General features: G+C 49.6%; 1 protein-coding gene across 4 annotated transcripts in view; it reads left to right on the forward strand.

The window, feature by feature from the left end:
• The window catches only part of LIG1 (ligase I, DNA, ATP-dependent), a 61,595-nt gene that overhangs the window by 2,568 nt on the left and 45,300 nt on the right, over nt 1-13,727 (forward strand). Inside the window, exons 2-6 of one of the 4 annotated variants that reach the window (XM_011946476.1) lie at nt 1,580-1,653; nt 5,068-5,157; nt 5,900-6,035; nt 10,210-10,336; nt 13,351-13,446. In XM_011946476.1, coding sequence (XP_011801866.1) covers nt 1,637-1,653; nt 5,068-5,157; nt 5,900-6,035; nt 10,210-10,336; nt 13,351-13,446 — 466 coding nt within the window. In that variant the 5' untranslated portion in view covers nt 1,580-1,636. Of the gene's footprint in view, nt 1-1,575; nt 1,654-5,067; nt 5,158-5,899; nt 6,036-10,209; nt 10,337-13,350; nt 13,447-13,727 lie in introns of those variants that run through there. The other 3 variants (XM_011946474.1, XM_011946478.1, XM_011946477.1) reach the window with 3 other exon arrangements.

Raw genomic sequence — 13,727 nt, forward strand, 5'->3', positions numbered from 1 at the left:
AAAAAAAAAAAAAAAAAAAAAAAAAAAAAAAAAGATATAGAAAATATATAATTTTTATATGTTTAATATTTATAATGGAAGAAAAGGCTCAGTTCCAATAAAAAGTTTACAAGAATAAAGTCGTAATTTCTTTCCTGTCAAACTTGAGTTCTGCTCTTGGACTTCTGGGTTCTGTGGACCCCAGATTAAGAACGCTTTCTTTTTTTCTTTTCTTTTTTTTTTTTTTTTGACAGAGTGTTACTCTGTTGCACAGGCTGGAGTGCAGTGGCGTGATCTCACTGCAACCTCCGCCTCCAGGGTTCAAGTGATTCTTCTGCCTCAGCATTCCCAGTAGCTGGGATTACAGGTGCCAGCCACCACACCTGGCTAATTTTTGTATTTTTAGTAGAGACGAGGTTTCACCATGTTGGCCAGGCTGGTCTCGAACTCCTGACCTCAAGTGATCCACCCGCCTGGGCCTCCCAAAGTGCTGGGATTATGGGCATGAGCTACTACGCCCGGCCTAGGAACCCTTTCATTAGCGTTACTCTAAACTGTGGAAGCCCCAGTGACTGTTACTGATTTTATTAAATAATAGACTTTAAAAAAGTATTTAATTTTTAAAAATATATTTTGAAGGGGTAATGGATTCTGATTGTTCTGCCTGCAAAAGCATGTGTGTTAAAAAAAATCTCCCTCCAGTGTCTGTCCCTCCTCAGGCGACAGCATCACCAGTTTTTTGTCTTCCAACAGAGATGCTCTGTGCATATACAAGATATGTGGATACATTTACAGTCTTTCTTTTTTTTTCTTTTTCTTTTTTCTTTTTTTTTTTCGAGATGGAGTTTCACTCTTGTCCAGACTGGAGTGCAGTAGCACAATCTTGGCTCACTGCAGCCTTCACCTTCCGGGTTCAAGTGATTCTCCTGCCTCAGCCTCCAGAGTAGCTGGGATTACAGGCGCTCGCCACTGCGCCTGGCTAATTTTTGTATTTTTAGTAGAGATAGGGTATTGCCATGTTAGCCAGGCTGGTCTTGAGCTCCTGACCTCAGGTGATCCATCCATCTTGGCCTCCCAAAGTGCTGGGATGACAGGCGTGAGCCACCGTGCCTGGCCTATAGTCTCTCTTTTACACAGTACAGTAGCACACTCTGTGATATTCTGCCCTTTGCTTGAAATAACAGCATACCTTAGAAATTGCCCAACAGCTAATTTATGTAGACCAGCGGGTATAATTTTATAAGCTTCCACAGTTGTTTTAGGGAATTATGTCATCACCTTAAAACAATTTTTCACTAACCTTTAAACTTCAAAAAAAACCCATTTCAGGTCCTCAGTCTATTCTTCATATTAGATGAAAAACAGTCTTCTTATGGTAAAGGAGGCCTCTTAATTTCTGATTTGTAAGTTTTATTCTTCACCAGTAAGTCTCACTAGCAAATTTTTTTGGTTCATAAAAACAAGAGTTTCTTCTTAAAGGGAAAATTCATGTTTCTGGGTTTTTTTTTTTTTTCTTTTTCCTTTCTGAAAGAAAGGGTTTTATGTGTTTGGATCTCTGCACAACCAGTCACCTCAACAAGTGTTTGGATTTCTGTTCCAGGAGCAGCTGACAGACGAAGGAAAGTGCTGGACAGGAAGGGAGAATTCTGGCGCCAACATGCAGCGAAGTATCATGTGAGGACCCTCCCTTGCCCCGAGTCTTTCATTCTCCAAGTCCTCTGTTTCTTTCTGTAAATCTGTACCAAAAAAAAAAAAAAAAACCCTTACATTAGATTTTGAGTTGGAATTTCCAGGAGTCAAGTAGTAAGGAAAATGAGCCGTGGGATATGGAAGACGGTATATTGAACCACTCCTTTTAGTTGCAAGGAACAGAAACCCACCCCAGCGGTTCTCAGTTAGCAACAGTTTTGCTCCCCAGGGAACATCTGGCAATGTCTGGATATTTTTTTTTTTTTTTTGAGATAGAGTCTCGCTCTGTCACCCAGGCTGGAGTGCAGTGGCATAGTCTTGGCTCACTGCAACCTTCGCTTCCTGGGTTCAAGCAATTCTCCTGCCTCAGCCTCCTGAGTAGCTGGGATTACAGGTGCACGCCACCACGCCCGGCTAATTTTTGTATTTTCAGTAGAGGCAGGGTTTCACCGTGTTGGTCAGGCTGGTCTGGAACTCCTGACCTCGTGATCTACCTTCCTCAACCTCCCAAAGTGCTAGGATTCCAGGCGTGAGCCACTGCGCCCAGCCAGTGTCTGGAGATATTTTTGGTTGTTACAACCTAGGGACACAGGGTTTGCCGTTGGCATCTAGTGGCTAAAAGCCAGGCATGCTGCTTAACACCCTTCAGTTTGTAGGACAGCCCCCCGAAAACACAGAACCATCAGGCCTAACGTCAGTAGTGTCTAGCTTGAGAAACTTTGTGTTAATGCAGTCTGGCTTCAGGAAGACAAGAAAGGGCGTGACTTGACTTATGTCATTGAAACCTGCTGGAGTACACAGCCTCAGGCTTGGTTCCGTCCAGTTGCCAAAACTTTCTCCCTGGGAATCTGTCTCTCTCCATTGTTCAGCTCTGCTGTCCTTGAGGTTGTCCTCACCCTCAGGCGGGCTCTCCCCTGGTTAGCCTCCCCGTGGAAAGAGGGTGTTAGAGCCCAGTTTCACTGGCCCAGCTCGGGCCACATACCTATCCCTGAACCGGCCACGGGGATGCAGCCTGAGTCATGTGTCCACCCCTGGTCACGAGCAAAAGGGCCAGTGCACTCAAATCGTGCGTACTGAGAGAGTGTGGGGTAAGAAGCATCCCAAGAGGAAAACGGAGGGGCTGTTACCAGGCGGAGAAAGTGGATGGTAGAGAGACCCAGACCTGGGCATCCGTCCCAGAAACCTGGGAGGCGGTGAGTGGCTTACGCAAATCCTGGGTTCCATTTTTCTCCCGTGATAAGGAATCTGGGGATTGTCTCTCCAGGGCTGATGATGCCTTCGATTGCTTTGTGTCCCCTTGCTTTTGCATGATTTTCCTTTTCTTTTTGAAGATTAAATACACTTCTTATTCTGGAATAATTTTAGAGTTACAGGAAAGTTGCACAGACAGTACAGAGAGGTCCTGTATACCCTCGCCCAGTTTCCATTGCCAGTTGGCATCTGGTGGCTAAAAGCCAGGCATACTGCTAGACATCCTTCAGTTCATAGGACAGCCCCCCGACAGCACGTTGCTACGATCATACAGGACTACGATCCATTTCTCACCACGGAGGAACCGACGTCAGTACATTACTCTTAACTGAACTCTGTATTTTATTATTCAGATTTCGCCAGATTTTTTTGTTTTAAATGTCCTTTTCTATTCTCGAGTTCAATTCAGGGTACCATGTTGCATTTGATCATCACGTGTCAGTCTCCTCTGGGTGGCCGTTTCTCCGAGTTTCCTTGTTTTGTATGACGTTTGTCAGTCTTGGGGATACGGAACAGGTATCCTGTAGAATTGTCCCCGGTGTTGCCATACGCAGTGTTATTCTCATAATTACACTAGGGTTATGGGCTTTTGGAAAGATACCACCGAAAGATGCTGGCTGGTGTCAGGCGCATGTAAGTTTCCTGTGGCATCGCTGGTGAAGCGAACCTTCATCGCTTGGTTAGGGGAGTGCTGGCCAGACCTCCCCACTGTAAAGTTCCTAATTTTCCTCTCAGCACTGTGTTCTTAGGAAGAAGCCCCCTTCTAGGCAATCTCTAATGAGTTAGTTGAAAAGTGCCTTACTTTATTTATATTTTTCAGAGCACTGCACGCCTTCCAACATTTTTTTTGAGACAGAGTCTCTCTCTGTCGCCCAGGCTGGAGTGCAGTGGTACGATCTTGGCTCACCACAAGCTCCGCCTCCCAGGTTCACGCCATTCTCCTGCCTCAGCCTTCCAAGTAGCTGGGACTACAGGCGCCTGCCACCTCGCCCAGCTAATTTTGTTTTTCTATTTTTAGTAGAGACGGGGTTTCACCATGTTAGCCAGGATGGTCTCGATCTCCTGACCTCATGATCCGCCCACCTCAGCCTCCTCAAAGTGCTGGGATTACAGGCATGAGCCACCGTGCTCAGCCCCAACATTTTATATTTAATTGTTTGCTTACTGTTTGTGTCCTTCACCAGAGTGTCAACTGCTTGAAGGCAGGAACTTCATGTGTCTGGGTCACCGCCAAACCCCTCAGGCCCAGAACAGACCCTGGCACATAATAAGTGCTTAGTTAGGCCGGGCACAGTGGCTCACGCCTGTAATCCCAGCACTTTGGGAGGCAGGTGAATCACCTAAGGTCAGGAGTTCGAGACCAGCCTGACCAACATGGTGAAACCCCATCTCTACTAAATAAAAAAAAAAAATTAGCCAGGTTTGGTGGCGGCTGCCTGTAATCCCAGCTACTCAGGAGGCTGAGGCAGGAGAGTTGCTTGAATCCAGGAGACATAGGTTGCAGTGAGTCAAGATTACGCCACTGCACTCCAGCCTGGGCAACAAGAGTGAAAACTCCATCTAGAAAAAAAAATTTTTTTAGGCTGGGTGTGGTGGCTCATGCCTATAATCCCAACGCTTTGGGAAGCCAAGGTGGGCAGATCACTTGAGGTCAGGCATTTGAGACCAGCCTGGCCAACATGGAGAAAACCCATCTCTACCAAAAATACGAAAAAAATTAGCCGGATGTTGTGGCGGGCAGCTGTAATCCCAGCTACTCGGGAGACTGAGGCAGGAAAATTGCTGTGACCCAGAAGGGGGAGCTTGCAGTGAGCTGAGATCACGCCATTGCACTCCAGCCTGGGCAACAGAGCGAGACTCCATCTCAAAAAAAAAAAAAAAAGGTTAAAAAGTGCTTAGTTGATATTTGTTGAATGAAACTTGGGATGTATTGTATCTTGCAAAAAGTAAGGGCAGAAAAATAAGTACAGTGTTGTCTCCTCTGTCTGAGTCTGAGTTTCCCTATCAGTTAGGTTAAAGGGCTTGTTTGAAATTCTCTGTTATGTGCTGAGATGGGAAATGGTATTAGAAGTTATAGAATGCAGCATAGATAGGCAGGGTATTGGTGCTGTTATTCTCCTTTTTAAATTCCCTTTTATGCTCCTTTAGGTCATTCTTCCACCCCAAGAAAGAGGGTAAAGCGAAGAAGCCTGAGAAGGAGGCATCCAACAGCAGCAGAGAGATGGAGCCCCCTCCGAAGTACGTCACAGGGCTGGGATATGGTGAATTTTTTCCTTTAGCAGTCAGAATTCTCTTGGTTGCAAGTGTACAAACCTAATGCAAAATGTCTTGGGACCCGAAAGATTTTTTCAGCCAGGCAGCCGGAAGTCCAAGAGCAAGAGCAGCTGCAGGCACAGCTGGATCCAACAGCCTCGGAGTTGCCCATTAGTCTCTGTTTCTGCAGGTCTTGGCTTCGTTCTGCAGCCAGACATTCTCCATGATGCAGAGAAGCTGGCCACTGGCCACATCTTAATGCTGTCTCATCTAAGTGGAAGACAGCGATACTCTTTTTTTTTTGAGATGGAGTCTCGCTTTTGCCCAGGCTGGAGTGCAATGGCGTGATCTCGGCTCACTGCACTCCAACCTGGGTGACTGAGCAAAACTCCATCTCAGAAAAAAAGAAGGTTTCCCAATAGATGCTGGAGATCAGTGGAGCCTTAGGCGGGGACTCCATTTGCTCCTCAGCATCACCCATCACAGGGCAGACACTCCGAAGGCCTCCAGAGATGTGTGATGGGTGGGTGAGTGGATGAGTGGGCAGGTGGATGGATGCATTGATGGATGAAATGATGAGATTTGCTGAGGAGGCAACTAGAGAATGTTCATTGGATGCTTGAAAGGAAGGGAAGGAAACAGCAAAGAAACCAGGGTGTTTGTGAGCAGTGACCCCACTCTGCCTGCTGTAGTCGCCCCTTTACACCCCCATTTCCCCACCTTCCAGGGCAGCACTGAAAGAGTGGAATGGAGTGGTGTCTGATAGTGACTCTCCAGTGAAGAGGCCAGGGAGGAAGGCGGCCCGGGTCCTGGGCAGCGAAGGGGAAGAGGAGGATGAAGCCCTTAGCCCTGCTAAAGGCCAGGTAGGTCCCCATCAGCCTGCCCATTTTTACCTGAAGAAACTAATTCCCATTAGCCTTTGGAACAGAGCGCAGTAGCTGTTGAGGAGGATTCTGGAGAAATTGCCTGGGAGAAGTGGATGTGTTTCCTGGTTGTGTTGAGTGCAGACGGCCTGGTCCTAATTGCCCCTGCCCTAGGGCCTCAGGTGGTCTCCTTCACCAAGTTACGTCTTGGGTGCCTCCCCTGTAACATGCAGCTCCTGATAACGCCTTCCTCATAGGGTGACTGGGAAGATGAAATGAGTTCATTTACGTACAGATCTGAGAATAGTGCCTGATGTAAAGTAAGGGCTCAGGGCCCAGTGCAATGGCTTACGTCTGTAATCCCAACACTTTGGGAGGCCATCGTGGGAGGATCACTTGAGGCCAGGAGTTCGAGACCAGGCTGGGCAACATAGTGCGACCCCCATCTCTAAAAAAAAATGTTTTAAAAATTAGCCAGGTGTGGTGGCGCATGCCTGTGGTGCTAGCTACTTGAGAGGCTGAGGCAGGAGGATCGCTTGAGCCCAGGAGTTCAAGGCTTCAGTGAACTACAATTGTACCACTGTACTCCAGCCTGGGTGACAGAGCAAGACCTTGCCTCAAAAATAAAGCAAAAAAAAAAAAAAAACAAGGGCTCAAAAGTATATCTAGCCTCTCCTGTGGTCAGAGGGCTTTTTAACTTCTCCAAAAACATTGGATCACTCTCTTCCCCTGTTTAAGTCATTTAATGCTTGTTCATTGCTTTGTGGATGATGTCCAAAGCACAGTGCTGCTTATTCTGTCAGTGGTGAGGTCAGGTCCTGTAACTCCCTGCCCAAACCCCCTGGTATTACCACCACAGGCCAAAGCCAGGCCTTGTGAGAACCTACCAAGCCCCTCCTGCTCCTCCTCTCTTCCCCCTGTCCATCACATCTGCAGCTGCATGGACAGCTCTTCCTCAGCTCGCTCCGTCCTGGCTTTCCACACTCACCAGGTGCACTTCCACGTCTGGGCCACTACCTCTTTTCCCAGATACACACCTGGCTCAGTCCCCTGCTTTCTTCCATGCTTTGCTCGGATACCACTTTCTCAGTGAAACTTTCCTCACCTTATATTAGCTTCCCATTTGCTGCCGTAACAATTGACCATAAATGCAGTGGCTTCAAACAATGCCAGTTTATTGTCTTACAGTTTGGGAGTCGTGAGTCTGAAATGGGTTGCACTGGGCTAAAATCAAGGTGTCAGCAGGTCTGCGTTCATTTCTGGGGGCTCTAGGGGAGAATCCAGGAGTTGCCTTTTGCAGCCACCAGGGATCCCCTTTTCTCCATTTTCAAAGCAAGTGTCTGGGCGCAGTGGCTCACGCCTATAATTCCAGCACTTTGGGAGGCCAAGGCGGCGGGTCACGAGGTCAGGAGATCGAGACCATCCTGGCTAACATGGTGAAACCCCATCTCTATCGAAAATACAAAAAATTAGCTGGGTGAGGTGGCAGGCACCTGTAGTCCCAGCTACTCGGGAGGCTGAGGCAGGAGAATGGCGTAAACCCGGGAGGTGGAGCTTGCAGTGAGCTGAGATCACGCCACTGCAGTCCAGCCTGGGCAACACAGTGAGACTCCGTCTCAAAAAAAAAGCACGTGGCATTGCCTCCTTCTGTGCCTTTCTTCTGTGGCCACATCTCACCCTGACTTTCCTCTCCTGCCGCCCTCTTCCACTTTGAAGGCCCTGTGCCTGTATCAGGCCCACCTGGATAGTCCAGGATAATCCTGCTATCGGAAGGTCCACTGATTAGCAACCTCAGTTACTCTTTGCCATGTAACCTAACATATGCCCAGGTTCCAGGTATTAGGACAGAGATCTCTTTTGGAGCTTGGACTTTACCCTGAGGCTTCTGGGGAACTAGGAAGAGTTTTGGGCAGAAGAGAGGCAGAGATCGTTTAGTCCTGGGCAGTGTTTACAATATTCCTCTGGCCACGCGTGGTGGCTCACGCTTGTAATCCCAGCACTTTGCGAGGCCAAGGTGGGTGGATCATGAGGTCAGGAGTTCAAGAGCAACCTGGCCAACATAGTGAACCCCTGTCTCTACTAAAATACAAAAATTAGCCAGGCATGGTGGCACGGGCCTATAGTCCCAGCTACTCGGGAGACTGAGGCAGGAGAACCGCTTGAACCTGGGAGGCGGAGGTTGTGGTGAGCCGAGATCATGCCACTGCACTCCAGTCTGAACAACAGGGCGAGACTCCATCTCAAAAAAAAAATTCTCTGAGACCTCTATCTCCATCAGGGTTTCAATGGGAGGCAGAAACCATACCAGTGATTTGAACAGAGGGAGTTTAAAGGATGGTCACTAGGTGTGCAGTTGTTAAATAGGTAACTGAAGGGGTAAAGAGAGAACTAACTCTAAGGCATCATGGAGGTAGCAACTGCCAGGTGCAGCGACCGTCCCTGTGGCTTTGGAGCTGAAATTCACACCTCTGTGGCGGGACTGCTGGCAGGTCTCTGAGCTTAGAGAAGGTGCCTCAAGAGCCTGGAACTCTGATCTTTCAGGAAGGGAGCACTGGGTGGGAGATGCCAGTGTCTCTGATCAGGTACCACGTGGCAAGCCCCATGAGTGTTACAGAAAACTGTCAGTGGGATCCAGCAGCTGAGCCCCCAGTGGAGAGAAGCTGGCTATGCCTCCAATCATGCAGTGCCCTCTAGTTCCCGCCATTGGCACTGCCTGATGCCGACGTGGTGCCAGAGCAAGAAGGAGATTCATGGAGTCCCAGGCCTGGCATCACGGGGGAGACTGGACAGTGACAGGTTTGGAGCTGAGAGAAAATCACTTAATAACTGGCACAGGGTCCTGTAAGAAGAGAAGTGAGTGACTGAAACGGAGACACAGTAGCAGTGGCTCAGGCAAGACGCAAACTTATTTTTCTTGCTCATGAGTGCAGAGTCCGGGATTCATGTGACAGTCTCACAGGGTGAGAGGCCCAGGCTTCCTCTGTGCTGTCGTCTGCTCTCTGTAGATGCCCTTGTCCCTGTGAATATCCGTATTCCACCGACAGGAAGAGGCGGGCACCCACTCAACATTAAGTGGATGTTATTTGAACCAAGAAATGCATGTTAGTCCATTTCATATTGCTATAAAGGAATACTTGAGAGCAGTTAATTTATAAAGAGGTTGATTTTGGTCCACAGTCCTGCGGGCCGTATAAGAAGTGTAACGCCAGCATCTGCTCCTGGGCCTCAGGATGCTTCCAGTCACGGTGGACGGTGGAGGAGGAGCAGGTGTGTCACATGGCGAGAGAGGCATTTTAAACAGCAGCCCTCGTGAACCAGTAGAGGGAGAACCCGGTTCCTACCACAAGGAGGGTACCAGCCATTCATGAGGGATCTGCCCGCATGACCCAAATGCCTCCCACCACGTCATACCTCCAACATTGGAGACCAGATTGCAACATGCGACCTGGAGGGAACAAACATCCAATCTGCATGGAGAGAAGGCCAGGCACGGTGGCTCACGCCTGTATTTTCAGTGCTCTAGAGGCCAAGGCGGGAGGATCGTTTGAGCTCAGGAGTTTGAGACCAGCCTGGCCAACATGGTGAAACCCCATCTCTATAAAAAAGACAAAAATTAGCTGGGCATGGTGGCGTGCACCTGTTATCCTAGCTGCTCGGGAGGCTGAGGCAGGAGAATTCCTTGGACCTGGGAGGCGGAGATTGCAGTGAGCCGAGATCGCGCCACTGCACTCGAGCCTCGGCGACAGAGTGAGACCCTGTCTCAAAAAAAAAAAACTATACAAAGAGGTGTATATCATTTCTCCTGACATCCTGTTGTGTAGAGCTGGCCAACGTAGTGAGACCCTGTCTCTACTAAAAATACAAAAATTAGCCGGGCATGGTGGTGCAGGCCTGTAGTCCCAGCTACTCAGGAGGCTGAGGCAGGAGAATCGAAAATTCTGTTACTGCAGAAAACAGAAGTGCTATGGGGGTCCTTGATGGGACCATGATCCTGCACTGGAGGGCGGGATGATGGCCCAGGTGGCAAGAGACCAGACCTGGGTTAGGGCTGAGATCATAAGGTCAGAGAGGAGGGTAGACTCAGAGAGAGATTTCAGTCCCCTCTACTCTCAACTTTTGGGAAATGGAGTCCCTCCTTCCCCACTCACTCTAGAACCATTCTTTCCTCTTCCAGAAGCCTGCCCCGGACTGCTCACAGGTCTCCCCGCCCCGTCCTGCCACATCTCCTGAAAACAGCGCTTCCCTCTCTGACACCTCTCCCATGGACAGCTCCCCATCAGGGATCCCGAAGCGTCGCACAGGTGAGAACACACGGGCCACTGCCCCTTCAGTTGCTTGCCTTTCTTTTTTTGTTTGTTTGTTTTTTGAGACGTAGTCTTGCTCTGTCGCCCAGGCTGGAGTACAGTGGCGAGATCTCGGCTCACTGCAACCTCTGCCTCCTGGGTTCAAGCGATTCTCCTGCCTCAATTTCCTGAGTAGCTGGGACTACAGGAGCGTGCCACCATGCCTGGCTAATTTTTGTATTTTTAGTAGAGACGGGGTTTCACTGTGTTGGCCAGGTTGGTCTCGAACTCCTGACCTCAGGTGATCCGCCCACCTCAGCCTCCCAAAATGCTGGGATTACAGGCGTGAGCCACCACACCGGCCAGTCGCCTGCCTTTCTCCCCGCTTGGATTTCCATCCAAGGTAGTCATCCTTAATGACAGTGGTGGTCTCAGTGTTGTGGTTAAGAGCATGGGTCCACCATCCACTGGCTGTATGACCTGGGACAAATGACCAAGCTTCTCTGAGCTTAGTTTGCTTTATCTGTAGAGATGATGATAATGGCAGCACCTACCGCACAGAAATATCTGAGTTAGAAAATAGCACGTGTAAGCTGCTCAGAACTGGGCCCAGCCCTCAGTCAGGGCTCAATCATTGTTGGTCATTGTGGTTGTAATTATCTGCTGAGATGGAGGCCTCACAGCTCACGTGGGAACACAAGCTTGGGGCCATGGCTCAAGGGAGACTTCCAGAAGAGAGGCTAACCAAACTGAGCCCTTTAGGACAAAGAAGAGGCAACCAGCAAAGGAGGAGGGGAGCATGCTAGGCAAGGGAACATATAAATTGAGAAGGCCTGGGGGCCGCTCAGGGCCTGGCATACTGGCGTGTAGAGGGCAGGATTGGGGACGATGAGCAGCGAGGTGAGAAGGTCCTGGAAAGCCAGCCTGGGGAACAGCATCTTTGTCCTAAGAGGGAGTGGGAATGTTTGCTGTAGGGGAAGAACGGGGTGAGAGACCCACACGTAACGCGGGGCAGCGTGAGCCCTTGCTGTCCGGTCCGGCCTGCTGAGCGCTTTAGTGTGGTGAGTGTGACAGAGGAGCTGAATCTTTCATGTTAGATCCTTTCAGTTGAATTTACATTTGAAAGCTAATATGCAATTCAGTGAGTAAAGACTTTGTACTTTTTCCACGTCATTTGGTATGTGAATAGCCGTACGTTTTATGAAACCTGCACAGACCACGTTTCCGATGAAACATTTGGTGTCCAACTCGAGATGTGCAGTGAGTTCATTGGATTTTGAAGACCTAGCATGAGAAAAGAATGTTGGAATCATACTATTTTAGATGTGTTGAGCAACATAGATTCTTCAAACCAAGTTCAACCTGGTTTTTCCCGCTTTTTATTAACGTGGCTGCAAGAAAGTTTAAGGTTACATACATGGCTTGCCAGATCTTTCCATTGGACGACGCTGGGTGACGCAGGGTACTCTGGGAGCTCAGAAGTCAAGCAGCCCGGGGAAGGTGATGGCTGAGCCATCTTAGAAGATGGATTGGAGTTGGCCATGTTGAGAAAGGACAGATGCACGTGTCTCAGACAAGAAAGGCGCATGCAGAGGCCCCGAGATGGGACCAGCATGGCATGTTTGGGCCTCTCGTCTACTTCCTTGTTTCTGGAGAATCGGATGCGATCTGAGGAGCAGGGAAAGTTTGAGGAGAGCACGTGGTGAGAGGTGAGCTAGAGAGGAGAGTGGGGGCTGGATCTCAAAAGGTCTTGCACACCCAGCTAAGGAGCCTGGGCTTCGTGCTGCAGATCCTGGGAGCCGCAGAAGGGCTGTGAGCCGGGGAGGCAGGTTCATCCCTCAATGAAAGGTGGCCATAAGGAAGTGACGGTGTGGCTGAGGGCATGCTGGGAGCTCCAGGTGGACGCTGAGGTTGGCCCTGGGGGTGCGTCAGGGGATTATGTTCAGAGGGAGGGACATTGAGCTGGCTCCCAAATCGCATATGCTGAGGCCGGGAGGGGTGAACGGCTGGGTGTGTCTGGAAACACCCCAGTTTAGCGGTGATATCAAAGAAGGTAGAGTACGTGGTGTGGGAAGGGTTAGAAGGTCAGATGAAGAGAGATTAGGTAGGATCGGGGTAGACATCAAAAGACTTTATCCTGGATACAGCAGAGAATGTGGAGTCATGGAAGGGTTTTGAGCAGGGAGAGACAGTACCTGACATGCTGATAGAAGGTTGAAGGAGCCACTGGGGGCCGGGAGACCAGGGACCAGGTGGCGCAGCAGGCGCCATGAGATATAACAGTGAAGCTGCGTGTAACTGCCTTCGTGTGAGCTCTTCATCAAGGGTTAGTTAGGTTTAGTTAGTTTAGAGTCTTCTGGAAGCAGGCTCTGAAGCTCTGAAACAGGGATCCAAATGCAAGTAATTTGTTTAGGAGGTGCAGGGAACAGAGGGTGATTCAGGGCAGGGGAGCAGCCAACACGGGATGGGCTGTTAGGTCGGCTACACGTTGGGCAGCTGGAGCTTAGTTTTTTGGGATTCTCTGGAGAATGGTGTCAATGCTCCAGAGTGATCCTCGAGATGCGAGGCAGCTGGGGTACTGATATACCAACTCCTGCTGATCATGGGGTGAGGGCCTCTCCTGGGGCTAGTTTATTCCCTGCCACTTCCAGACTTCCGAGGTTCCGGGGAAGCTGTCTGGAACACGTGGAGGCAGTTAAGATCTGAGGGGAGCGGTGGGGAGCTCAGGGGACCTGCTGGAATCGGTACTGTGCCGAGTACATTACATCATTGTTTCCTTGTGGGGGTTATTTCCATTCTGCAGTCGTGAGAGAGCAAAGCACAGAGGAATTGAGTAACCTGCCCAAGGTCACACAGCCAGGAAGCAGCAGGGATTGAAGGGTGCGGCCTGCACTGGGGCAGTGGCTGTGTGCAGGCAGAGAAGGGGGGAGGGCCCAGAGCCTTCCAGGGGCTACATCAGCGGGTCTGAGCTCTCTGGGATGGGAGCACACAGGCCAGCGAGGTCAGCTACCCCAAGCCCTTTGCCTCCCCAGCTCGAAAGCAGCTCCCGAAACGGACCATTCAGGAAGTCCTGGAAGAGCAGAGTGCGGACGAGGACAGAGAAGCCAAAAGGAAGAAGGAGGAGGAAGGTGAGCCCCCAGGAGGAGAGAACTATGTGTGTGTGTGGTGGGGGATCCGCAAGGGCAGGGGCCTGAGAGCTCAGGATGTTCGGACCCTGCCGATTTGATGCCTGTGTCCAGGAACCCCAGGAATTCCACCTACCAATGTGGGAACTTTTGTTCTGAAAACATTGTGGGATATATTTGTTTGGACATCTTAATTTAGTCATAATTCAGGCACAGTTTCCCATTTTTATTTTCTGTTTTTATATTTATTTAATGGAAACTATTTTCTTCTAAATGATTTCCTT

This window comes from Colobus angolensis, unplaced genomic scaffold, assembly GCF_000951035.1.
Source record: "Colobus angolensis palliatus isolate OR3802 unplaced genomic scaffold, Cang.pa_1.0 Scaffold25, whole genome shotgun sequence".
Classification (NCBI taxonomy): domain Eukaryota; kingdom Metazoa; phylum Chordata; class Mammalia; order Primates; family Cercopithecidae; genus Colobus; species Colobus angolensis.